Below are 27,688 nucleotides of genomic sequence, written 5' to 3' on the forward strand. Positions count from 1 at the left end.
GGCTTGTTTCAGCATTGCCCTGCACCTTGAACAGCTACTTACAGCAGTGCAAAGGGGATGTAAAATGCCACCGTTAGATGGAGCTCTGCTCATTTGCACTAACTGAGGAGCTAGCCCTTGAGATGTATGAGTGAGGCCACCTCAGGGTACTTGAGGTTTGTGTAAAACATCAGTTCCACCGCAGCTGAATGTCCACTTCACTAAGGCCTGGTCTACACCCAAGACCAAGACCCACCTAGCTACATTGCTTGGGCGGTTAAAAATGTCACACCCTGTGCGACATAGTTAAGCCGACCTAACCCCCCAATGTAGTTGCAACTAGGTTGACAACAATTCTTCTGTCGACCTAGCTACCACCTCTCAGAAAGTGGTGTGAAAAACGGGGTCCAAACTTACCAAGGGGAGAACAGCAGGTTTAACCTCCCCCCAGAATAAGCAGCTAAACCAACTGATTGCAGGAAGTGTTATTCCTTGACTTTAGCAAAGTTTTGGTACGGTCTCCCACAGTATTCTTGCCAGCAAGTTAAAGAAGTATGGGCTGGATGAATGGACTACAAGGTGGATAGAAAGCTGGCTAGATCATCTCGGCTTAACAGGTAGTGATCAATGGCTCCATGTCTAGTTGGCAGCCGGTATCAAGCGGAGTGCCCCAAGGGTCGGTCCTGGGGCTGGTTTTGTTCAATATCTCCATTAATGATCTGGAAGACGACGTGGATTGCACCCTCAGCAAGTTTGCAGATTACACTAAACTGGGAGGAGTGGTAGATAACGCTGGAGGGTAGGGATAGGATACAGAGGGACCTAGACAAATTAGAGGATTGGGCCAAAAGAAATCTGATGAGGTTCCACAAGGCAAGTGCAGATTGCACTGCTACAGACTAGAGACCCAGTGGCTAGGCAGCAGTTCTGCAGAAAAGGACCTAGGGGTTACAGTGGATGAGAAGCTGGATATGAGTCAACAGTGTGCCTTTCTTGCCAAGAAGGCTAACAGCATTTTGGGCTGTATAAGTAGGAGCATTGCCAGCAGATCCAGGGACATGATCGTTCCCCTCTATTCGGCATTGGTGAGGCCTCATCTGGAGTACTGTGTCCGGTTTTGGGCCCCACACTACAAGAAGGATGTGGAAAAATTGGAAAGAGTCCAGTGGAGGGCAACAGTAATTATTAGGGGTCTGGAGCACATGACTTATGAGGAGTGGCTGAGGGAACTGGGATTGTTTAGTCTGCGGAAGAGAAGAATGAGGGGGAATTTGATAGCTGCTTTCAACTACCTGAAACGGGGTTCCAAAGAGGATGGATCTAGACTGTTCTCAGTGGTAGCAGATGACAGAACAAGGAGTAATGGTCTCAAGTTGCAGTGGGGGAGGTTTAGGTTGGATATTGGGGAAAAATTTTTCACTAGGGGGTGGTGACCTGGAATGGGGTCCCTAGGGAGGTGGTGGAATCTCCATCCTTAGAGGGTTTTAAGGTCAGGCTTGACAAAGCCCTGCCTGGGATGATTTAGTTGGGGATTGGTCCTGCTTTGAGCAGGGGGTTGGACTAGATGACCTCCTGAGGTCCCTTCCAACCCTGTGATTCTATGATTCTAAGTATTATTGTAATATAAAAGTGTCATGAGTAATGTCTTTTATGAAGGCTTGTAATGTTCTGAACTTGATGGTCATTATGAGACGTAGACAGATTGTGGTCATGACTTTATGTATTTGTGTATATATAAAACCGTGCTCATAATTTGAGCTTCAACATTCAGCTACACCTCACAGCTGGGCAGTGAGCAGTTAGGCCTCTCACCAGATGTTTACACAAAACTGCCCCCAAGCAATTATCCACTGTCCAGCCCAGGAAAGGATAATGGTGGACCACTGAAGTTAATGGAAAGACATTGAGACTACTGGGAATTTCTCCAATCTGAATAGCCATGAGTCACTGTAGCCTGAAAATGGTGGGGGAGGGAAAAATCCTTTAAAAGGAGGCTTGAACCTGAGGTCTTCATCTAGAAACTGAGGCCTGGTCTACGCTATAAAGTTAGGTCAACATAGAGCAGCTTACACTTATGTCAACCTAACTCTGTAAGTGTCTCCACTAAAATGTTGCTCCCAGCGACGTAACTCGCACACTACACTGACTTAATAACTCCACTGCCGCGAGAGGCATAGTGCTTTGGTTGATGTAGTTAGGTCAACGCAGAGTCACTGTAGACACTGTGTTGCTTACATCGACTGTTGCTGCCTTTCAGAAGCCATCCCACAATGCCCCACACTGACAGTTTAATCGGTGCAAGCACTTGTGCGGGGGGAAGGACGCACAACACTGTCAGAAAGAGTGTAGTCTGGACATGCAAAAGTGACTCAATTACTGCGGTAGCTGTAAGATGTAACTTAGGTCGACTTAATTGTGTAGCGTAGACTTGCCCTTCGGGACAGTCACTGGGTGGGTGCTGTCTGTGAAATGTTAGGTCCCCTCTATGGGAGGGGGCATGCTGGGAAACTGGTCCAAGGCAATAGGTACCTTCCCTTTTCGAATACAAGTTATCTAATTTGAAAGTCCAAAGCCTCAGACTGTATCTTTTTGTTGATTTTTTCAGTGTAACTTGTATATGTTTGCTTTGCCTCATTATTTCATTTTTGAATCTGTGGTTTTTCTATTTAAATACCTGTTTTTGTTTATTTTTTACCCCAAACAGGTCTCTGCTGTGCAAACTGTGGAGTGCGTGTGCCAAAGGAAGTGCTGTCTGGGTGACTGGTGTTACATCTTTGGGGGTGATGAACCAGAGGAGAAAAGTCCGAGTGTCTGGTAGTTAAGAGCTCGGGGTAGATGGATTTGGGGAGACTTGGGACGGGAAGGGCTGTTGGGGTCACCCTGCAAGGAGTAACTGGGTTGGTGGAAGCCAGGGTGAAACGTTGTGCTTGTGGGCAGGCTACTGGTGTCAGGGCTCTGAACCACAGCTGCACAGCATGAAGGCACCCAAGGTCAGAGGGCAGGTGGTGACAGAACCCCTTACTGGTCTGGGTGATCCCAAAACGTCACAGGTGGACTTACTTCAGCGATAGAAAAACCCCTTCTGTCTGTCTAGTGAGTGTCTAACTACAGCTGTGCCGCTCTAGCGCCTGTAGGGTAGACATACCCTAAGAGTCAGGGGGACCCAATCTGCTCAGCTACATCTGTGCCATCCTATTGGCTTCAGTGGGACATCTGGGTGTAATTGACAGCCAAATTAGGTAAGCACGTGACCACTATCACTTAATGTTTTAAAATAAAAAGAAGGAAAAGGTTTTGTGCTCACACCAGTCAGTATCTATGGACCCCGCTATCTGTTTGCTCTTTTATATGATACAAGTGTCTTCAAGCAGCTCCTTGTCCTTTTCAGTCACACAAGCAATGTCCTCTGTAACCATAAAGAACTGTCAGCAGGAGAAAAAAGCTGATGTCTTTCCCAATACCGAGACCAAAATATTATTTACTTTGAATTTCTCTCTCTCAATCCCCTTTTACCTCCTCAGACATTAATCATAGTTTGTTTGTCAAACTCAGAGCTCAGAAACGCCTTCACTCCTTTTATTCCAAATACACATGATAAAAACATATACAATCATTGCCATTAATATGGGCGGAGCTGGCGGCATTTTCAGATTTATTTGGAATGTGAGAGCTAATGTAAGGCCCCATCCTGAAAATTCTTACTTCACTGAGTAGTCTTCCTACAGCAAAGCCAATGAGCCATCATTCACACTGAATAACTGGAGAAGAAATCTGGTGTAAATGAGATCAGAATCAGGGCTTGCACTACACAGGGCTTCAGAGGGAGTTGTAACCTACACAGGCATGGCATGGGGAAACTTGGAATACTTTAGGCTTCCCTCACAGACACATGAATATGTGACCTGTGGAATCTCATAATCATTACACCACTGGCTCCACCATGCAGGGAACTGTACTAAATGACCTCTCGAGGGCTCTTCCAGTCCTATGATTCTAAGTCCTATCCCAAAGCCATGACAGAAGCCACAGAGAGGATTATAAGGCAATGGGAGCTGAGGGTACTCAGTAGTTCACAGGTGCAGTTCTTGTGACTGCTTTGTAGGTATGCAACCATTTGGGGTCCATTTGTGCTTTCAGCCTTTGCTTGAGATTCAGAAAAAAGCTAGTCAGTTACATGGATAATGCAAATTTCCACCGCTACATTACATACGGAGATCTAAACCCTCATGATTCTAGCACCCAAACTAACCACTAACTACCTGGATATAGGAAAGAACTTCCCTTATTGGGCAAGCTATATAATTGCCCATTACGGGGTTATTTGCAACTTACTATGAAGCATCTGGTACTGGCAACTGTCAGTGACCGGATACTAGACTAGATGGGCCACTGGTGTGATTTGGAATGGTAAATTCCTATGTTCCCATGCCAAGTTGCCACCTACTTTCCCCAATACTGCATACCAACTAAAATGTTGAATATGCACTCACACACAAAATTATGTTTATGGAAATGAAATTGTCATGGCAACAGCAAAGGTCTCACCAGTATTTTAAAAATAGCAAATTAACAAAACCCATTTATGAAATCCAAAATCCATTCTTTTATGAATACATTTAAAAACAGATTTTAAAAAATGGTTTCCTATCTACACAATAAAGAAATCATATAAACTGGAGATTTTGCCTCCTGATATTGGTGGATTTTTTTTTTTTAATTTAGAAAAGCAGAGCTCAGTTTCAGGGTGATCATTATTCAGAACACTTTAGGGCTTATTAGTTTCTCACCAGGTAAAATATTGTCACACAAATAATATTATGATTCATACTCAGTAAGATTATTCTGTTTTTTAACCTAATACATTTATAACAGTGTTGAATCCTGGTGTGTCTATGATTTTGTGAATCTCCATTTAAAAACCCAGTTTCTCAGGGGTTTATAACACTGCTCTGAAAATGTACTTGGCTCCAGGGTTACAGCAAAACAATACTTTGTTTGTTTAGATTGTTTTCTTTTATAAATTTTCAATAAAATCAGTGTGGCCATTTAGGCTTTGCCTTTGCTAGACTTTTGGTCATGGTGTAACTCAAGCTTATTGCTTGCCAATGAACCTGTGTTAATTACCCTATGAACTCCAGCATAGACATGCATAATGTTTGTGGTTTGCTGAAAGCTCATCCTAGAGTAAATAACAAATATTTGTGTCTTTGGACAAACCTTTTTTAAAAGTATATGAGGAACAGAAAGAATCCTAGCAATGGTATTGGTCCATTACATGATGGAAATGGTAGAATGATCAATAATAATTCAGAAAAGGAAGACGAGTTCAATAAATATTTCTGTTCTGTATTTGGAGGGAAAAGATTGTTATCATTCAGTGATGATAACAGTCTTTCCATTCCATTAGTATCTCAGGAGTATGTAAACAGAAGCTACTAAAATCAGACATTTTAAATCAGCAGGTCCACATACTGTACCCAAGAGTTTTAAAAGAGCTGTCTGAGGAGCTTGCTGCACTGTTAATGTTGACTTTCAATAAATCTTAGAACACTGGGGAAGTTCCATAAGAGTGGAAGAAATTGAATATTGTGCCAATGTTTAAAAAGGGTAAATGGGATCACCCAGGTAATTATAGACCTGCCAATTTGATATTAATCCTAGGCAAGATAATGGAGTGGCTGATATGAGATTTGATTAATAAAGAATTAAAGTAGGGGAATAAAATTAATGCCAATCAACTTGGGTTTATAGAAAATAAATCCTGTCAAATTAATTTGATGTCTTTTTTTATAAGATTACAAGTTTTGTTGATAAAGGTAATAGTGTTGATGTAATACACTTAGACTTCTGTATGGCATTTGACTTGGTACTGCACATTTTAATTAAAAAACTAGAACATATGCAATTAACATGGTACATATTAAATGGATTAAAAGCTGGCTGACTGATAGCTCTCAAAATGCAACTGTAAATGGGAAATCATCATTGAGCAGGTGTGTTTTTAGCGGGGTCCAGTATGAATCGGTTCTTTGCTCTATGCTATTTAACATTTTTAATCAATGACCTGGAAGAAAACATTAAATCATCACTGATAAAGTTTTCAAATGACACAAAGACTGTGGGGAGTGGTAATGAAGAGAACAGGTCACTGATACAGCACAATTTGGTTTGCTTGGTAAGCTGAGCGCAAGCAAACAATATGCATTTTAATACAGCTAAATATAAATGTACACATCTAGAAACAAAGAACATAGGTCATACTTAAATGGATGGGGGACTCTATCCTGGGAAGCAGTGACTCTGAACATGATTTGAGGGTTGTGGTGGATAATCAGCTGAATATGAACTCCCAGTGTGACACTTTGGCCAAAAGGGCTAATGCAATCCTTGGATGCATAAACAGGAGCATCTTGAGTAGCAGTAGAGAGGTTATTTTACCTCTGTAATTGGCACTGGTGTAACTGCTACTGGAATATTGTATCCCGGTCTGGTTTCCATAATTCAGGAGGGATGTTGATAAATTGGAGAGGGTTCAGAGAAAAGTCATGGGAATGATTAGAAAATATATCTTATAGTGATAGACTCAAGGAGCTCAATCTATTTAGCTTAACAAAGAGAAAGGAATGACTTGATTACAGTCTGTAAGTACCTACATGGAAAACAAATATTTGACAATGGACTCTTCAATCTAGCAGAGAAAGGTATAACATGATTCAACAGCTGGAAGATGAAGCTAGACAAATTCAGACTGGAAATAAGGTGCATATTTTTAACAGTAAGAGTAATTAATCATTGGAACAACTTACGAAAGGTCATGGTGGAGTCTCCATCACTGGCAATTTTTAAAGCAAGATGTGATGTTTTTCTAAAAGCTCTACTCTAGGAATTCTTTTGGGTAAGTTCTATGGCCCATGATGTACAGGAGGTCAGACGAGATGATCACAAGAGTCCCTTCTGGCCTTGGACTCTGTGAATCTTTATGATATGTCTAAATTAGCATTTCCATAGGTGTTTGGCCTGGCCTGGCCTACACACAGATTTTGTACCAGTACCACTATTTTAGTGAGGGGTGTGATTTCTTTTTACTGAAATAGTTGTACTGCTATAACCCCTAGTGTGGATGCCGTTATATCAGTGTAAAGGTTCCTTATACTGCTATAGCTTATTCCCTTCCCGTACAAGAATAGCTAAAGCAGTAAAAAAGCACCCTTATATCGAGTCCACATTAGGGGGTTTGTACCACTTTAACTATACAAATCTCAGGCTTTGCCTATACAACAGGGCCTTTGCCGAGATATACCAGTACAGCTATACCACAGAAGCCCCTAATGTAGACACAGCTTATGCCAAAAGAAAAACTCTCTGTTGGCTTAGTAACACCACCTTCCCAAATGACATTAGCTATTCAAAGCACTCTTCTGTTGGTATAGCTGCGTCTGCATGAGGTATTTTGCCAGCATAGCTGTGTCAGCAAGGGGATTTACACCCTGACTGACATAACTATACCAACAAAACTGTGTGGTTTAAACCTGGCCTCAGTAAAGCAGTACAACCTTTTGTGTGTAGATAAGCTAACTTGGGTCAATTGTCAAACAACTGGCTCGGGTTACAACAGGGGCAAAAACCCAGCGGCTATGCCTAGACTCGAATATGTCTGCACTAGAATTTTTAGCTCGAGTTAACGGATTGCCAATTAAGTTTAGTTAACTAATGCTTTAGTACACGCTAGTCTGGATACTTGAAAAAGAGTTTGTTCCAGGACACAAACGTTTGTGGGTTTGTGCAGAATAGCTTGTACAAACATGTTAGTACGTTAACTGGCAATCAGTTAACTTGAGTTTAAAAACTCTAGCACAGTTTTGCCAATCCCAAGTCCCCAAAATCAGCATTTTTTCCTGAAAGATTCCGCAGACTGCAAAACCTAGTAAGTGTATAACATTAGATATACCAACAAGAGGAAACCAATTAAATGAGAGGGGAAGTGATTCTTATTCAGACTTCAAATCACTTTGGTTTTTTAACACTTATTTAACTCAAACTCTCAAAAAACATATGGGGAAAATCTCTTTGTTAAAAATTTGGCACCCTTGCCCTGATAAATGAATGAAAAAGTGTCCAATCTGCATCAGGAACCTTCAGCAAAACCAGGGAAATCCAGACTTTGCACTCCTGCTATCTCTAATGCCTGGTCTACACACATTTTTTGTTCTGGTAAAATGATGTCAGTTAGGGGTGAGATCTTTTACCAATATAGTTACACCAATATTACCCCTAGTGTTGGAGGCATGTTTAATGGTGTAAATGTACTTATACTGGTATAGCTTAGGCCAGGTCTTTTGCCAGCACAGATATGTTGGTCAGGGGTATTTATCTAGGTATCAGGAATCATAGAATATTAGGGGTGGAAGAGACCTCAGGAGGTCATCTAGTCCAACCCCCTACTCAAAGCAGGACCAACACCAACTAAATCATTCCAGCCAGGGCTTTGTCAAGCCGGGCCTTAAAAACCTCTAAGGATGGAGATTCCACCACCTCCCTAGGTAACCCATTCCAGTGCTTCACCATCCTCCTAGTGAAATAGTGATTCCTAATATCCAACCTAGACCTCCCCCACTGCAACTTGAGACCATTGCTTCTTGTTCTGTCATCTGCCACCACTGAGAACAGCCGAGCTCCATCCTTTTTGGAACCCCCCTTCAGGTAGTTGAAGGCTGCTATCAAATCCCCCCTCACTCTTCTCTTCTGCAACTAAACTAGCCCAATTCCCTCAGCCTCTCCTCGTAAGCCATGTACCCCAGCCCCCTGATCATTTTCATTGCCCTCCGCTGGACTCTCTCCAATTTGTCCACATCCTTTCTGCAATGGGGGGCCCAAAATTGGATGTGGCCTCACCAGTGCCGAATAGAGGGGAATAATCACTTCCCTCGATCTGCTGGCAATGCTCCTACTAATGCAGCCCAATATGCCGTTCGCCTTCTTGACAACAAGGGCACAGTGCTGACTCGTATCCAGCTTCTCATCCACTGAACTTGGGTTCTATTCCCAGCTTACCCACTGACTCTCTCAAGCAAGTCCACAACCTCTCTGTGTCTCCATTTTCACAGTCTGTAAACATGGAGATGATCATACTAACCGGCTTCACGCATGGGTCTTTTGTCAATGTCTGTCAGGCTCTCTGAGATCTGTGGATGGAGGATATAGGAGTATTGCCTCCTCCTGTCTGACTTCCCGTCTAGCCAAAATGCTCCAGCTAAAAGTACCTTCCTTGTCCAAGTCACTTCCCTCTTCAGATGCTTTCACTGGCTTCCCCACTCCTTCTGCACAGAGCTCAAGCTCCTTATTCTGCCCTTCAAGGCTCTGCACATCTCTGGCCCCGGCAAACAGATCAACTCTCATTTCCTTGTATAAAGCCCCCTCAGGCCCAGTCCTCTCCCCTGCATGTTCCTTTCTCCTCCCACACTTGACTTTGTGCTTTCCTTCATATCACACCTTGTGACTGGAATAGCCTCCTTCAAATTCACTTTATTCGTGTAGCCATGTATCACCAATCTCCTCTTCCTGCTGTCTGCTCCCACCTTCACCTTTAATCTTCCTAAAGTATCTGTCTAAATTACATTAGAGAATGAATTGGATTGCAAGAGATGTTCAGCGAACTCTGTCTTCTTGGTTGTTTGTTAAGTGCAATGTACACCTATGCCATTGTATAGACAACAGCAGTGAACAGATGTACTTTTATTCGCTCCTTTTTTTCTTTTCACATTTTGATGAAAATGGGAGGAGGGGTTGTTTGGATTTAACCAGACCCTTCAGTGGCTGCAGGGCCAGATTGCCCATTAGGCACAGTAGGTACATGCCTGGGGCGCTGGCATTCTAGGGGTGCCTAAATATTCAAATTTTGCCACTCCTGGGTCCAGCAGGGGCAGGGGCAGGGCCGGCTGAGGGGGAGACAGCCCCATGCAGCCCTGCTGGAGTGCTCCTCACTCAGTCCGGTGGACAGTCACCACCTCCCAGTGGGGCTGATGAGTGTGGCTGGGGGGCAGGGCTTGGGAGAGTGGGTCTCTGGAGGGCTTTGGGGGGGGGCCTTTGGGCAGTAAGGCGGTGGGGGGCACTTGGCAGTGGGGGGGGGTTGTGGGTGGCTCTGGGCAGTGGGAGTTCTGTGGGGGGGCACTGGGAAGTTGTAGTGGGGCTATGCGGGGGGTGCTCCGAGCCATCATGGGCAGCAGGGGGCACCTCACAGCTCCCGGCCGCCACGGCGAGTGTGGAAGGATGGGGCTGTGAGCTGCTGCAGGTGGCAGGGGGTGCTCCAAGCTGCTGCGGATGGCCAGGGGGTGCTCCAAGCCCATGCACCCGGGTACCGCAGGTGTAAATCCAGCCCTGAGTGGCTGCACTCCAAATACTGTGGCACTAGGCTAGTGCTTGATAGCCTGAAAATGAAACTGACTAGAGAGTCACTATAATCAAGAGTAAAACTGACCAGACTACTTTCACTGGTCAGTGAAAAAAATAAACAAACAACATAAATAAAAATATCATTATTTGTATTGTGGTAATGCCCTGTGGTGGGGCAGCTGCCCTGGACAGGTAGATGGAGGGTTAAAGCAGCCCTCAAGGAGGCTGCACAAAACCCAACCAATGGGAGGAGGGCTTGTAGAGAGCCAATCAGGAAAAGGCTTGTTGGGGCAGCCAATCAGGGCCAGGGAGGGCCACATAAAAAGGGCTGCTCAACAGCGCAAGGGGAGTTTCTCCAGGAATGCAAAGGAGATGGACTGGCTGCCTTAGAGGAGTACCTTAGCTAGAGCAGTGTCAGGGGAGCAATAGGGAGCTCCAGCTTGAGGACTGCCAGACTGAGGCTCCTGGTACAAAGGGCTGGGAAGATGCTAGAGCTATGGGGAAGTGGCCCAGGGAAATAGGCAGCAGGAGTTGGAGGAATGGCAGCACGTGGCTGCTGGCTATCGGATCCCTGGGTCAGGGCCTGGAGTAGTGAGCTAGGCCCACTTGCCACAGAGGGGGGTGGCCAGTATTTGGACTGCAGTTTACGCCTTGAGGTGAAGGGCTAGACTGAAGGCTGCAGTAGGCCTCAGCAGCAGGTGGATGGACTAGAGACAGCCGGTCCCCCTGGAAGGGGGAAAAAGGGAGCAGGGCACAACTGGTGGGCTGTGCCCAGAAGAGGATGCTATGGTCTGGGGAGTGATGTGGATCTTAGAGGTGGAGCAGAAGTGATGGTGGTGAGACACCATTAGGGGAAGGCACCCTGGCAACCAAGAGCTAATTCCCAGCACAGCCAGCAGGAGGCACTGCGGTGGTGAGTCTTGCCCCATTACATGCCCCCAGTCAGGACCTCCTTCAGCTAGGCACTATACATAGACAGCCATGTCCCTGTCCCAGGGACCTGAGAACTGTATATGCCTGTCCTTGTTCAAGTGCTTGGAGTATTGTGCCCTATAATACACAATAAATTTATCTCCTAAAGCCAAACAGATAAACCCAACTGAAGGAGTCCAATACATAAAAAGTGGGAAAGAGGAAGGTAATAAGTATTGGGGCACCAGTGGCCATAATGAAATACATCAATGGGGTGGAAAACAGCTTTGAGATGTTTCTTAGACATGGGGAGAGATGGATGGAGGTGGCTATCAATGGGAAGTGAACTCCATCTAGCGCACAGCACATCTAAAACCTCAGCCCTTTCTGACCTGAGACATGGCTGGAGCCAGGAGGACTCTGTAACAAATCATTTATTGGATGAATGTTGCCCTTTCTTCTGTACACAAATTATCTGAACAGACATTGATTTTATGAGTGTGCTTGTTATTCCACATCATCCAAACTCTTCATTGCTACAAACATATTCCAGACCCATTTGACCAGATCTTCGATCAGTCATTATTTGCAATCAGCAGCCTAAGGCCTCGTCTACGCAACAGGGAACAGTCGATCTAAGCTACACAATTTGAGTTACGTGAATAGCGTAACTCAAGTTGACATAGCTTAGATCTATTAACCGTGGGGTCTGGCTACATGATGTCAACAGGAGACGCTCTCCCGTCAACTCCTCTTACTCTTCTTGATCCAGTGGAGTACCGGAGTCGCCAGGAGAGCAATCTGTGGTCGATTTAGCGGGTCTTCACTAGACCTGCTAAATCGACTGTCGATGCATCGATTGCTGCTGGTCAATTCCATCAGTAAGTGTAGACAAGCCCTTAGATACATGGTATTCTTTCTGATCTGACTGAAACTTTTGTAAACAGGAGGAGAGAAATCAAAGGCCTTCTCTACACTGGCAAAAATGGGACCTGCAATGGTGGAAGCTGTAGTGTATACGAGACTCAGATGTTCTTACTACTGTCACTGTGTTAAACTAACCGTGCGATCCAGCTATACTACACCTTCCACCATTGGTGGCACCAATGATGAATTACAGGTCTTCTTTTTTGACAGTGCAAATTCAGCCAGAGTTCTGTACTGAGAGTTCCACTATGAACCTTCACGTGAACCCAAACGTGCACAGGTGTTTGCTTTCCACAAACTTGCTTGCAAACAGACTAAACAAAATCACTCATTTCCACATTTGTGGTCAAAAAGGGAAAAAATACCACAATGAGTTCCTCGGTTTAGTGCACAGAGGTTTGAAAGTCCTTTTTTCTTCTTGTATTATTTGCCAGATACTAGATGTGACAATGAGAATGTTTTAAAATTCTTCGATTTAATAAACTGAAGTGCCGTTGGTAATGGGGTGACCAGACATCTCAATATTAGGGGCTTTGTCTTATATAGGAACCTAGGAACCCTACCCAACCCCCGGTCCTAATTTTTCATACTTGCTATCTGGTCACCCTAGTATTGGTAACAAAGGGAGGAGACTTTGCCTTGAGACATCCATTTAATTAATATGACAGCAGAAATAAATAGGATATTGATATCATCATGCAGATTTCATTCTTCTGACTGTTGCAGGTGATGATTTGTGCCCTTATTCAGTTTACGCATAGAGAACTCAACGGGGCTCTCTACCACAGAGTTGTAATTAGAGCCCTCAGGCATTTGAATAAATGGATGTAGCTCCATTAAAGTCAATGGTACTACACAAATTTATACCAGCTAAGTATCCGGCCCTTAAACTTCAACAAGGAGACTGTAAACTGAATAAACAGTTGGAGAAGAAGAGAAGAGTTGTGATCAAGAGTGGAAACGTTCAGGATAAACAAGAATTGCACAGCACTAATGAAAAACATTCAGTGGGATGAGACTCATTCCCTGCCTCTCTGCATATCTGTGGGAGGCCATGGACTGCACATCCTTCAACTGGGACCTTCAGTGGTTACCTGATGGTGGCTCCCCCATCTTGTCCTCACATTATTTCAAGCTATTTCTTTCAGTTAATGCACAAAGATGCTCTCTTTAAAACCACCAAGTCTGAACAATACAGGATGTGGTCCAAACCTCCGCCCCCAATCTGAAAGGGGGTTTTCATACCAGAGAATATCTCACACTTTCAGATCATTCCACTCACTTTTCATATTTCCTCCAACGCCCCTCACAGCACCATGTGTTTTAGTGGAGGAGATATGTGTAGGGAGGGGGGCATGACTTCAGTGTATTGGCTCAGGGGGAATGCTAGGGAGCCATATCCACTCCCACGCTGGCTGGCACATGGCAGCTCCAAGGGAACACAGTCTGCCAGCAAAGGGGCCTGGCCAACCCCTCATCTCAGCTGCCATCTGCAGCACATGCTAGCTGGAGGCTTGCACTGTGAAATCCAGCAGGATCTGTCAGGTACTGGAACAACTTGTATAGTGGGGGTGCTGAGAGCCATTGAACCAAACTGTAAACCATATATATAATGGAAACCACTTCAAGCCAGAGCATGCAGCAGCACTCCCCGCATCCCTAGTTCCAGCACCTACAGGATCTGTGGAGCAGAAGATGCACCTGAGGAGTGTCTCTGGCTCCTCTGGCTGCCACTTTCAGGGCCCACCAGAGCAGGATTTGGTACTGAGGCTTAAAAACAGCCTCTCTTCCTGAGGTTCTTACTGCAGGATACAGCTAACTCCCATTGACTTCAGTTCAAAGTGCCTGTGACAGAACTAGAAATAACACCTAGTTCTTAGACAATGTTTTTCAGCAGTAGATCTCAAAGCACTATACATAGCACAGCAGTATCATTACCCCCACTTACAGATGGGGAAACTGAGACACAGGGCTAGGAAGTGACTTGCCCCTGGTCACCCAGCAGGCCACAAGCAGAGCCAGAAACAAAAGCCAGATCTTCTGATGCTCAGTCCTGTGCCTGGACTCTGGCTCTCCCTTTTCTCTCTCTCTCTTTCTCTCTCTCAGCCTAAATCTTCCCCTGTTCTGACCTTGAACTTGTGACACCTCCATTATTTCTATGATTGTGCCTTCCATGTTCAGAAAGGCAGAGCTAGGAGAGATGCAGCTAAGGCAGATTGAAAATTCTGACCCAGCACCTCCACAAGCTTTTATGTCTAAATATCGCAGATGAATCCAAGCAGTGTAGGAAGGTAAGTACCTCATGTTCTGCCATGCCCGAATACAATGTGATGATCCTAAAGGTCATATGTGGCCCGAAGTTATGGCCAAGCAAGGGGAAGTGACGAACCAATTTTCATTGCCCAAAATGGAGCAATTTGCATTAACAGTGAAAAGTAAATTAGATGTTTAAAAATTCTCAGATTTCACAATCTAAGGTGATCAAGTTTGGTTTAGTACATGTTGTAGTGGGCCACAGCCCTACCCCAGTCAGGAAATGGTTAAAGAGCTCCTCTGCACTTAATCAGCCTCAGCCCGGTGCACCTGGCAGACTTGTCAAGCCTGGAAATGGGCAGGTCCTTAAAGGAGAGGATCTCAGCATAGTGTGACACTGAGAGGAGCAGGACTGTAACTCAGAGCTCCACAGCTCCTTGAAGCAGGGGATGCTGACCTGCAAAACAGCTCGCGAGCCTGGGCGGCCCTGGCCCTCTCAGAAAGGCGAAGAGCTGATACCTTTTTTGTCATTGGCTTCCCACGGGCCTAGGACTCTGCTTTTTGTGGCCTGAGGAATCACACTGACTTTTGGTGTGGACAACTTTAACTCCCCGCTTCTTCCCCTTTGCCCCCCCATCCCCCGCAAAAGGGTCAGTACTTTTCAGCAGCACAGCCAGAGGGCCCTGCCCTGACTCTGACAGGAGCAGTGCCCACCCTCTCCACAAGGGGGCAGCAGAGAGGTATAGCCTGCTACAAATGGCAGTGAATGCAGGTGAGCGCTTCCCAACCCTGACACACGAGTAAATCAGTGGGAGCTGGGAAACCCATGCACAGGAGAGACAGAAAATCCAAGCAGCACTGATCCAGAGCAGGGATGCAAATGGCTGACAGAGAGCCCGTGACAACAGGCAGCCCAGCCACAGCAGTTTCCGTAGCAACTGTTACAACAGTGGGCCACTCAACAACAGCTACAAACAGCCCAACAGCAGCAGCTGCTAGGTGAGATGGCAACCAGCAGAAGGACCTGCAACCAAACTTGCTACCACTACGACTGACAGGGCTGGAGCCTGCCGGGGCAGCCGGAGTCTGGCAGCCAGAGTGGGAGCCTGGGGCCTGTGCTCCCACCAGTACCAATGAAGCTGACTAAGATGGGGCCTGGTGACTCCCTGAGGCTTTCTGGACCATTTTTGAGTGAGTGGCAGTGGCCTCCCTATGGCCTTCAGAACCCTGAGCCCTTGTGCTGGCCGCCTACCTGACTGGCGCAGCCTAGGCAGCCGACTGAGTGTTTGACCCTGTGGGATTATGCAGGTTAAGGGTGCCACCCTGAACTTTCTCAATATCTGAAAAGAGATGCACTGCTGCCGCTTCTGGATGGAAATGGGAGCCCCGCTTGGCGGGGGATGGCCCAAAACCAGAAGGAATGTTGCTGCTGATGGTTACGGCCAGACGAGCAGACTGCAGCCCAAGTGGCTGAGTTAGTACTGGTTGAACAGTTCATACAAATACTCCCCACTGGTGGATACTGAGACGCCACCCAGGGTCTCTATCAAAGGCCGTGCAGCTGATGAGAAAATTTTATGGCTTCTGGGGAACCCCCTGAACTAGGGGGAAGGGACAACCTGGGGCTAAGAAGCTAACCCAGCCTGATGTGAAGCCAGCCAGATGAGACAATAGGCTCAAAGCACTACAGGGTTTCTCATGTGGGCTACTGGGACGCATCTGAAGAGGCTCTCCCCTGGTGGACAAAAGGACCCACCAAAACAACAGTCCCCATGTGGATCAATGGGACTAAAATGCAAGGTCTGTTGGATAACACGGGAAGATATTAAGATTGCATAGTCAATGAGCTAGCATCCCAAATGGTAGCCCACCATGAGGCATGAGAGCTGAAGCAAGCACACATGACTGGAAATGTACCATGCACACAAGAAATAGGGCCAGCCATGCCCTTAATTCCTCAAGCCATAAGTCTGATGAGTGCCTAGGCAAGAGACAAAAGGGCAACACTAGTAGTGAGGAAACACTTGAAGAGGAAGCAGTAACAAATACCCAACAGTAAGTAGAGATGGCTTAGGATGTTATATAGGGATGAGATGGTGGGATCTCTTGTACTGGACGCCCCTTGCAACACATTTAGGCACCTACTGCTTCACATCATGTGTAGCCTGAGACATATTGCCAGGATTTGGCCAGGACAGTCAAAAGTCACATTCTTAGTGACCTTATGTCCCCGGGGTAAATTCCCATTGAAATGTGTAGGATTTTACCAGCTTCATCACAAGACAGACTGTATGTAAATGAGTCAAATTCAGAGCCAAAATCTGCCTCAGATACAAATGTACTATTCTGACCAAAGTCAACAGGAACCTGTGATGGGTTATACAAACCCCACATGGCACAATGTGGGCTTAATGAGCTAAAGAGGGCTCAGGTGGTTCCAATCTGTTGCATCCGTGAGAAATGACAGGACCGGAGGGAGACACTTCAGAGGAAAAGCGCCAGCTCAGCTGATGGCAGACCAAGGAGGAGAGCAAATCTTCAGTGCTCAGCTACTGAAGAGAGGGCTGACTGACGGCAGGTGCTCCCCAGCTGACAGTTGACCGGTGTCCCCTCCTCAGAAAAGGGAGGGCCAGATGCTAATGGACTTTGAGAGGGAATCAATCCCTTTTACCTGTGAACTCAATTCCCCTTAAAAAGAAAAGGAGTACTTGTAGCACCTTAGAGACGAACAACCCCTTCACAGAACCCCATGCACAGACATAGAAGGCTGGTATTTTTTCTTTGCTGTTGCTTTTACAGCTGAAAATCCAAGTGGAAAGTGGTCCAGCCACAAGGTACCATTGAAATGAGCAGATCAATGTGAAGAGGGGTCTGAATAATCTAGGGATTTTAAGAAAAAAGGACTTTGGGTTGGCCTAGCAATCTGATGGTAATACAATATGCACAGATGCAGAGATCCAAGTCCAAGCCTAAAGCTCCCAGCCTGGCAAACACTGGAAGTATTGTGCAGGTAGAAGCCTCGGACCTTAGAAGGGAGGGAGTACCTTCTGCAAAGAATGGCACTGATGAACTACAGAGGGCTTTCTGCAGGGTTTGGTCAGGGGGAAAACCCTGTACAAAAAATGAAAGATCCATAAAGACAGCTCCCCTATGCCCTCCCATGGTGGCCCAGGGAAAATGATGAGGCAATTTTTAGGGTTCTGAGTAGCTTGTAGTAGTCCCCAAATAATGTAGTCTAATAAATAGCGGAAAGGGTACTGACAGTCTCTCCCTTGCCAGATTTTCTTATAATTCTACAAAGAGGGGGAGGGGGTATTTTCTCCTGTGATAGAAAGATATCTTCAGAAAGATAGAAGGAAAACTTTGGTTTTCAAAATATTTGGAGGGGGGGGGAGAGGTGGAGAAAATGTTACATGATAAAGGGTCATGTGATAAAGATACAGAGGCACTCAACTGGAGTACTTCTACGTGGTCCATTAATCTATGTTCTTGAAGTGGCTGAGTACAAGGAACACTGACGTAACATACCTGAAGGGTGTGATATGGAAGCATGTACCCCAGTGTCATAGTTATATAACAAAACTCTAAAAAATTGAATGTTTTCCCTTGAAATAGATCCCTGGGTTTTTTAAAACATTGCACATGTTGTAAAGACATTAGTTTGTATATGGTGTTGCACTTAGGTAACTACTTTCATCTCAGGAACTCAGTCATTATGCATGCATTAAACCATACAAACACACCTGCAAAATAGGTGTGGCAGGGTGCTATCCCTTTAAGAGCAGGGCAAGGTGGGAAAACTTTCTAGGATATAAAATAATCTCCAGAGGGAAGGCTTTGATGAAGGAAAGACCAGCAGGAACAGCAGTAAGGAGTCTACAGCCCAGAATGGGAATTCTGAGGTATGGGTTGTTCCTGGTTTTTGTTAAACTGTGATTTGGCCTTGCATTCCTTGAATCCTTGTACTGCTAAGGCTTAGGGATCCATATGGCTCTGCATTGCAGTAGGCAAGTATCCCCATTTTACAAGTGAGGAAATGAGGGTTAAAGCTAACGTTTTCAAGAGCCGCCTCAGTTGGGGACTATCCTACTACTAGAGTAACCAGACATCTGATATTCAAAGACATTAGCGTCCACAGCTTCCATGGACATTGTTGACTGAAGTGGAATAAGCACCAATGCGCCTCAAAGGGAGTACCTAAAAATGGAGGCCAACAAAATTAATGGAAGTTTCCAGAAATGTTGACCTCAGTGGCTTGACCATGGTCACTTAGTGTAGTCACTATCAGAGTGAGGATATTAGAACCCAGGAGTCCTAAGTGCCAGTCCTCTGCTCTAACCTCTAGACTGCACAGCTTCCAAACAGTCTGTGGAAAATCCCTGCCTAAAGGGCACGTTAACTGGCCCAAAGGGGTAGAAATTCCTGAGAGCTTTGTGTTAAGAATAATTACTAGATTGCTGGGTCTCTGTGCAGCCACCACTTCAGCTGTGAACCCCACAGAGTGAGCACAGGGTAGGGGAGCCAGAAGGATGTCATCTCAGTCTTGGCATCATTTACTGGCTGCTGTAAAAATTCATATTTTGGCATTTCCATCGTTACTTTTAAAAAATAAATGAAATATAAATGTAGTAGAGTGGATGCTATTAATTCCTGTTTTAACAGATGAAGATAAAATATGCTTTCATTCTAGCAGGTGGAAAATTCTGCTGTGACTAAAATGACATTCTCCTGCTTCCTGTGTCTAGGCCTTGTCTGTGCTCAGAGCTGCAGGAAGTGAGACCCAGTTGAATGTTACTTGTTCGAACACACTGATTTTTCAGAAGGCAGTTCTTTTGAGTATTAAAAAAAGCAACAGTTCATTTTTGTGCCACTTCTTAAAGGGGATGGGGGAAGCCACAGGCTCCTGTGTGTCATCATGTAGAACAATGCCAAGCAGACAAGAGTACAGAGAAAGGAGAAGGGGATAAATACATTCCCTAACTAGGAACAGGCAACAGAAGGTGAAATCCTGACCCCCTTGAAAACAAGGGGAGTCTTGCCACTCACTTCAGTGGAGCCAAGATTTCAGCCAGAGCTGGGGCTGGAGAGGGTTCTCTGATGCTGTCCTCACCCCCAATCTACAACAAAATATTGATCTTTAGTTCTACCCCTTTAAGAAGAACTTTCTGCCAGGAAAAGTAGTGACCTCAGGAGACCGATCTATAAGCACTTTCTCTACCAAAGCCCAGCAGGTTGGCAAAAGCTCCAGGGTGCCTGATCCAAAGCCCTTGGAAGCCAGGGGAAGGGATTTAGGCCCTCAGGGCTCAGCGGCACAGGGGTTCCTCAGGACTCCTTCCCCCCACCCCTCGATTCGCCATCTCTGCAAAGGCATTTTGCAGGGGGTGACGTGCAGTAGGGAAGGACCTTCTAAAAGCGCGAACACCCCCCACCTTGTGCCATCCCCGCGGCACAGACGCTGGTGCATGGGTGGAATCGAGAGCTGGCGCCTCTGGAGCCAGCTGGTCCTTTCCTGCGCTCAGCAGGGCCCTGTCTGCCACATCCCGCGGTGGGGTGGGGGGGTCCGCGGAGTATTGCGTGGCCAAGAGGCCGGGCGGGGGTTCAGCCCCAGACCTGCCTCTCTCCCGAGCGGGTTGCAGCGCTGCACAATCCGAAGCTAGCACTGAGCAGAAAAACACACCAGGGCCAGCCAAGGTGCAGATCTTCGCGGGGTCCGAGAGAGAGGGAGAGGCAGGCGGCCCCCTAAGAGCCAGGGGGTCTAGACAGCTCCTACCTACGGCTTCCCCTCTTGCAAAACTAAAGCAGAAGTGGCACACGCTAGACTAAGTGTCCGGAGCAGCTCCGCCCCCAGCCCAGCCTGGGGCGATCTCCCGCACTGCTTCGGGCGAGAAGGTGGCCAGCTAGAGAGGGGAAGCTGTGTAAAGTGCCAAAAGAGGGGCGGCCTCGCCCCTCACCTGGCATCAGCCGCCCTGATCCGAGCTCAGCGAAATCCGCCTGGGGTTACACAGAGCACAGGAGGAGGAGGGAGGGCAGGGCACTATTCCCGATTTCCCTGTTCGATCGGGTCAGGAAAAGTTGGGAGGGGAGTGTCCTAGGAAAGTAGCGGTAGCAGCAGCCAGGCTGAGGAGCGGGGTGCAGTCCAGTCCTCCAGCCCGCTCCCGGCACCCCCGGCCGCGATCGCCTCATTACCACGCCGCGGCCACTCTCAGCACCCACCGTCCACTTAACCGCTTGCAAAATCTGCAAGCAGCAGGGAGCAAACCGGAGCCGGAGCTTGGGGGGAATCAGGGACGGGGCCTGGCTCTTGTCCGCTTAGAAGGGAAGGTGGCTCGCCCCAGTAGCAATAACAATGACCGCAAATCCCCTGGCTTCACCCCGGAGCCCTTGTAGCCGCGAGCCCCTCCATGCAGCCCCCCGCGCCCCCCAGCTGCACAGTAACCCCCGTTACACCCCGTAACCCTTCCGTGCTAGGTACAGACGCGCTCCCGTACCGGACAGATCTATCCGGTGCCACCCCTTAGTTCTCTCCCCGCCCCCCAGCATGAGTGACCCTCCGCCCCTGGTTTGCAAGCACAGAAGCGCCCTTGCAGTGACCCCGCGCCGGCCGGGCACCAAGGGCAGCTCGGGGGGCTCCTTACCTAGCCCTGGCACGAAGGTGTTGAGGAACAAGCAGATGACAGCCACGGGGAACGGCATGTAGGGGATGGCAGCGCGCAGGGGTCCCTTCTTCTCCCGGACTTGCACCACCACCCCGCTGGAGGAGGCAGTGCCCCTGCTGGGCTCCCCGGCCGCCGCCGCCGCCGCCGGGGCAGGCTCCCCTTCTTTGGGAAGCGGATCCATGGCTGGCGCGGCGCTGGCGGAGCTCGCCCGCTGCTAGAGGCGGCCGCGCCCGAGTGGGTCTCGGCTGAGCGGGGCTGGGGGCACGGGGAGCCTGTCTGTGCTGGGAGCCGCGGCGGCTGCTGTACTGAGCTAGCGCTCCGGCTCCTGAGTGCTCGGTTTAAAGAGACAGTGCGCTGCCACACTCACTCAGGCACACACAGTCTCCCCCCACACACACTCCCCAACGCATACCCTCTCTCCCACACACACCCTTTCTCTCACACGCACACACATACACAGTCGCTCACACACACTCTCCCCCAACAAACACCCTTTCTCTCATACACAGTCTCTCAGATACACTCTCCAACACACACAATCTCTCCACACACTTTCTCCAACACACACACTCACACACACACAGTCTCCCTCATGCTCTCACCAACACACACCCTCTTTCTCTCTCCCATACACTCCCCCCACATAGCCTCTCTCTCTCTCTCTCTCTCTCACACACACACACACACACACACACACACACACACACAAAGTCTTCTTCACACACTCCCTCCAACACACACTCTCTTTCTCTCTCACAAACTCCCCCTCACACCTACATCTAATATCACTCCTCAATTTCTCTCTCTAGACTAAGATAGATGGTCATGTTTAAAATTTATTAACTAAGCTGGAAAAGGGCACTCTGATTCTGAAATACAGGTCTGCATAGGGATTTAGGGTTTGTCTACACTGGCAGAGTTACCTCGCCGACAGTTACATCGCCACTCAGAGAGCGCTGAAGGGAAACCGCTGTTGTGTGCTCACACTGTGAGCTGCCTGCGCAATAGCATGTTCACACTTGTGGCTCTTGCAGCAGTATTCGGAGCGGTGCATTCTGGGCAGCTATCCCACAGAGCATTTCTTCCTCTTCTGCTGCTAAGAGTTGTGGGAAGGTGGAGGGGGTCACGGGGCATCCTGGGTCCTGTCCTAATGCCCTGTGTTGCATTGCTTCGCATCCCAGCAATCCCTGTGCTCCTGTCCGCATTTGGCGCCATCTTTCAACGGTTTATGTACTGCACACTCTGCCTCTTCGGTCGGCAGGAATGGATCCCGTACTGTTGACCAATATGCTGCTCGCTCTCACTAACACATCATGAATGGCAGTGGAGTTATTCCTTAAACTACAAAGGCAAGAGTAGTTTGACATTGATCTCACCACATGTAGTAGCTATGACATGAGATTGCTTGTGGCATTCATGGAGGTGCTGACCACAGTGGAACACTGGTTTTGGGCTCAGGAAACAAGCACTGTGTGGTGGGATCGCATCTTGATGCACGTCTGGGATGATGAGCAGTGGCAAAGCTTATGCTCAAATTTGGTTAGTCTCTAAGGTGCCACAAGTATTCCTTTCCTTTTTGCGAATACAGACTAACACGGCTGCTACTCTGAAAACTTTCAGATGAGGAAAGCCACATTCATGGGACTGTGTGATGAGCTCGCCCCAGCCCTGCAGCGCAAGGACACAAGAATGAGAGCTGCCCTGTTGTTGGAGAAGCGCATGGTGATTGCACTGTGCAAGCTGGCTACTCCAGACTGCTACTGATTGGTCGCTAACCAGTTCGTAGTGGGAAAGTCGACCGTTGGACTTGTGTTGATGGAAGTTTGCAGGGCCATTAATCACATCCTGCTCTGAAAGACTGTGACTCTGGGCAATGTGCGTTACATTGTGGATGGCTTTGCACAAATGGGCTTCCCTAACTGCGGAGGGGCGATAGATGGCATGTTCCAATTCTGACACCAGACCACCGAGCCACTGAGTACATTAATCAGAAGGGGTATTTCTCTATGGTTCTCCAGGCACTTGTGGATCACCATGGGCGTTTCACAGACATTAACCCAGGCTGGTCCGGAAAGGTGCTTGACGCACACATCTTTCATAACACTGGCCTGTTCAGGAAGCTGCAAGCAGGGACTTTCTTCCTGGACCAGAAGATCACCGTAGGGGAATTGAAATGCCCATTGTGATCCTGGGAGACCCTGCCTACCCCTTAATGCCGTGGTTAAGAAGCCATACATGGGGCACCTTGACAGCAGCAAGGAGCAGTTCAACAACAGGCTGAGCAAGTGCAGAATGACTGTTGAGTGTGCTTTTGGCCATTTAAAGGCCCACTGTCGCTGCCTATATGGGAGGCTGGACCTGGCCAATGACAATATTTCTATGCTTATAGCCACGTGCTTCATGCTTCATAATATTTGTGAAGGGAAGGGTGAAAGCTTCACTCAGGGCTGGACTGCTGAGGCTCAGTGCCCGGAGGCTGAATTTGAACAGCCAGAGACTAGGGCTATTAGAGGGGCTCAGCGTGGGGCCATAAGGATCAGGGATGCCTTGAGGCAGCAATTTGAAGCTGAAAGTCACTGATATTTGTTGCTATGCTCAGGAGTGCAGTGCTTGTAATGCTAGGAGGTGATTGTGCTTGGTGCAGACGATGCACTGTGAAGGTTTAAGAAAATTGCTTGTTGCTTTGCAGGGCTCTGTTTGCTTTCAATGAACGGAATAAAGATTGCTTTCAACCCAAAACAATTCTTTTATTAAAAAACAACAGCCGGAGGAGAGAGACAAAAAAAACCCAAAAAACCAAATCAGCACCATGGGGGATGGGGGAAGGAACAGTCCCAGGAGGAGGTGGGGTCCTGGGATGGTTAAAGGTATCATATGCAACCTTGGCCTTTGGAGTACAGTGCAGCAGGTACTGTACTTCAGCAGGGCTAAACTGCAGAGGGACGGGTGTTCAGTGCAGTGGGTACTGGGCGTCTGCAGGGCTCGACTGTGATGGGGCAGGAGTGGAATGCAGCAGGTACAGACTGGAACCAGGAGGTTGATAAGAGTGTGTTGGCCATGAATGGGGGGCACATGGGAAAGAGTTTTACGACAGCGGCTGCAGGGGAGAGCAGGCGCGGAGCTGCTCAGTTTGCAGTGCTAGTAGCGCCTGGAGCGTGTCTGCTTGGCGCTCCGTAACATTTAAGAGCCGTTCGGTGGCTTCATTCTGGCATGCCACGTTCTCTTTTTGGTCCCTCTTCTCACTGTCCCACCACTCCTTCGATTCTTGTTTTTCGGCCGCAGAGTGCATCATGACATCATGCAGAAAGTCCTCTTTAGTTTTTCGTGGTCGCTTTCTAATTCTGCGCAGCCATTCAGCCCGCGATAACAAAGAGGGAGGCTGGGCTCCCAAGGTCATATCTATGAAGCCAAAATGCAACATTTTACAGAAGCAGTGTTGTTTGCAATACACAGACCACTGATTCAGTGATTTAAAAGACAGTCACTATTCACATACCTGTCACTAACTGGCTGACCCCGGGCAAGCACATATGAACCACAAGACCCCCAAAATAGTGAGTAACCACAGGGGCAGGGGAAATCAGTGTTCCAGGACTGTACTGTACACTGGGCACGTGGCTCTTGGGGAGAGCCAGCACTGTAGGTGGGGTCTTATAATCATTACTGTCCCCACATTTTCCACAGGTTGTGTTCATTTTGGAAGATATCTCGCGGCTGAGGGTGAGCAGGGAATCAAGGGAGGATCTTCTCCAAGACTGCAGCTTCTGCCCTGGACCTTTTGCGGCTCGCCTGTGTGCAGCAGTGGTCCCTTCCCCCTGCCCCATGACGACAGAGTGGTACGGGAAAGTTACCATTAATCGGGCAAGAAACAAAGCAGCTCTGCCAAAGAATCTGCAGCAGCGGATTGCCCAGTATCTCCATGAGAGTTTCTGTTCTGCCGCTAGACTAGGCATGTGGTGGTAAGTGCATCATCCAGACACAAGCCTGCTTTCTGCAACTCTCCTGCCCCCAACAACTCGCTTTAGCTATTCCCAAAATCAAAGCCACTTACCAGGGGCCTCCTCTCCTGTTTGCACTTTGGCAAGCTCCAATCGCTGTGACTGGCTAGCCTCCTCCGGGGTAGAGAATAGCTCCTGGCTGCATGCATCTCTGACCTCTGAGTCCCCCTCCACATCCTTGTCCAAGATTTCCTCCTCCTGGCTCAGTCCACTCTCAACTGGCACGTGAGCCACCGAAGTATCCACAGTGGCCTTCTCAGTGGAGGTGGGGTCGCCACCGAGTATCACGTGCAGCTCTTTGTAGAACCGGCAGCTCGTTGGTGCAGCACTAGAGCGGTGGTTTGCCTCCCGCGCCCTGTGGTTGGCATTCTGTAGCTCCTTCACTTTGACCCTGTACTGCAATGTGTTTCAGTCATGGCCCCTTTCTGTCATGCATTGTGAAATCTGTAGGTACCTGTAGGTATCATAATTCCTATGTCTGGAGCGCAGCTGGGACTGGACAGCCTCCTCTCCCCAAATAGTGATGAGGTCCAGCGGGGGATCGCCTGGTGCGTGGAGCAGGCATGGTCACCCGGAAAGATGTGTTGAGACCACTGCATGCGTCACCAGCAAACAGGAAGAGGACTTTCAAAATTCCCAAGGAATTTAAGGGGTGGGACTCACGGTTGGTCACCTGAGGGCAGGGCAGTAGAGTTCAAACTGATGACCAGAGAGGCGAGAACAGGCATTGTGAGACACTTCCCAGAGGCCAATTGTAGCGGTGTAATCGACCAGGGTGTCTACACTGGCACCACGGCACTGTGGCCCCAGCGCAGAGAGCTGTACGCCTCTCGTCGGGGTGTTGTTTTTTTTTTTACAGCACTGCAACTGCGCAGTTTCTGCACACTACGTGGCTTGGCAGTGTGTACACCTCGGGAATTACACCACAAAAAGCTGCTTTACTGTGCAGAAACTTGCCAGTGTAGACAAGGCCTTAGAGTGGTAAAACCAAAGTGATATAGTTATATGGTCTTGCCTGTGTAGACAAGCCTAGGCTGACCCCCCAAGGTTGAGCAGGGCCAGCTCATATTTTCAGACATGACTTGCCCTTTGTAGACTGGGTGCAAAGTCCTGTTTAACCTGTTTTAACTAATATGATTTTAATTGATCCTGGTCAACACTGAAGGGAGTCAGATGGGCATGTTAACTAATGTTTTAAAACATGCCCCTTTTTCCTAATCTCCACATGCTCACAGTCTCACGCACACGTTCTCTGAAACCCACCCACATAGCCTCCTGCATGTCCATCTACACTCACAGACATCCGCACACTGACATACACCTCATCATGTACGCACATTACCTACCTGTGGCTCTCTTTGGCCTGGTCTACACTTAAAAATTAGATCCACTTATCTACGTTGCTCAGGGCTGTGAAAACCTAACCTACACCACCACCACTGATGTGGCTAGGTCCATAGAAGCCTAGCTACCATGAACCTAGCTACCACCTCTCAGAGAGGTGGATTAGGTATATTGGTGGAAACCCCCCTTTCATCAGTGCAGGAAGCATCTATGCTATCGTGCTACAGCAGCACAGCTGCACCACCCTAGCTGTGCTGCTGTAGTGTAGACATACCCTTACACTTCTACAACTCACTCTGTCTCTCATACACAGAGAGAGAGAGAGCGCTTCTACCAGCATAAACCAAGAGTAATTCCAGTGAAATCAATAGAGCCACACTGGTGTGAAATGGCTCGTGGTGAGAAAAGCAGGCCCACTGTCACACATGCTCTCCCCCAATCTCAAATATATGCTGCACATATAGAAACGCTTAGAGACTGTCTCTCAGACGCTGCACAGCTGGCAAATGGAGATAAGAGAAAGGCAGGGCAGAAAGGTATTTGATTTAATCATTCTGAGGGGGAAATCCATTGCAAAAAAGCACAAAACCACAAAAATAACAAAAACTGATAGCTTTTCATATTAGAAAAAAGTTGTTCTTGGGGGTGCAGGTAGAGCTGAAAGTTAAACCCACTCATACACTCATTTATTGTCTGCAAAATGTTGCTTTAGGGGGAAAAAAGTGATTCTGAAAATGTAAAAAACACCCAAATATATGCCCCTTAGAAGTTAATCTGGGTTTTGAAAGGAGTGAAAATATATCTTAGTTTATATCATTAGCATAAGGCCTTTTGTATGGCTGGTGATTACCATTCAGTATGCAGTTTGATGGATGAACTGGTAATAGAACTTGAAGGTATCTGTTGTTGGAAGTGATGACAATGCTGATCATTGCAGACAGTCTTGAGTGAAGACACCAGGGGATATATCAGTGGCAATAATCACAGTACAAAGTGTAAACGTGACATGCATGTTATATTTCTATGGCAATGATCAATAGAGAATAACCTTTGTGCCGCTATACAGTTCAAAGTTGCATTTGCCTTAAGGGTTCTTAAGAATTTTAACCATGACAGCAAAGCTTAAGTGGTTTGTATGTGTAATCGGAACCCCATCTAATGTAAACATACAGTTTAACGATATGATGAGGATCACAGAAATGAGCATGGAGAAGACTGTTAATCTAAGTA

The 27,688-nt window shown here is 47.4% G+C and overlaps 1 protein-coding gene across 3 annotated transcripts in view; it reads right to left on the minus strand.

Moving 5' to 3' along the window:
* STUM (stum, mechanosensory transduction mediator homolog) overlaps window positions 1–21,483 on the minus strand; it is a 78,214-nt gene extending 56,731 nt beyond the window's left edge. For 2 of the 3 annotated variants that reach the window (XM_074949168.1, XM_074949169.1), the window contains exon 1: window positions 21,096–21,470. In XM_074949168.1, the coding sequence (XP_074805269.1) occupies window positions 21,096–21,297 (202 nt within the window). In that variant the 5' untranslated portion in view covers window positions 21,298–21,470. Of the gene's footprint in view, window positions 1–21,095 lie in introns of all 3 variants that reach the window. The other variant, XM_074949167.1, reaches the window with a different exon arrangement.
* Window positions 21,484–27,688: the final 6,205 nt, after the last annotated feature.

This window comes from Natator depressus, chromosome 3 (assembly GCF_965152275.1).
Source record: "Natator depressus isolate rNatDep1 chromosome 3, rNatDep2.hap1, whole genome shotgun sequence".
NCBI lineage: Eukaryota > Metazoa > Chordata > Testudines > Cheloniidae > Natator > Natator depressus.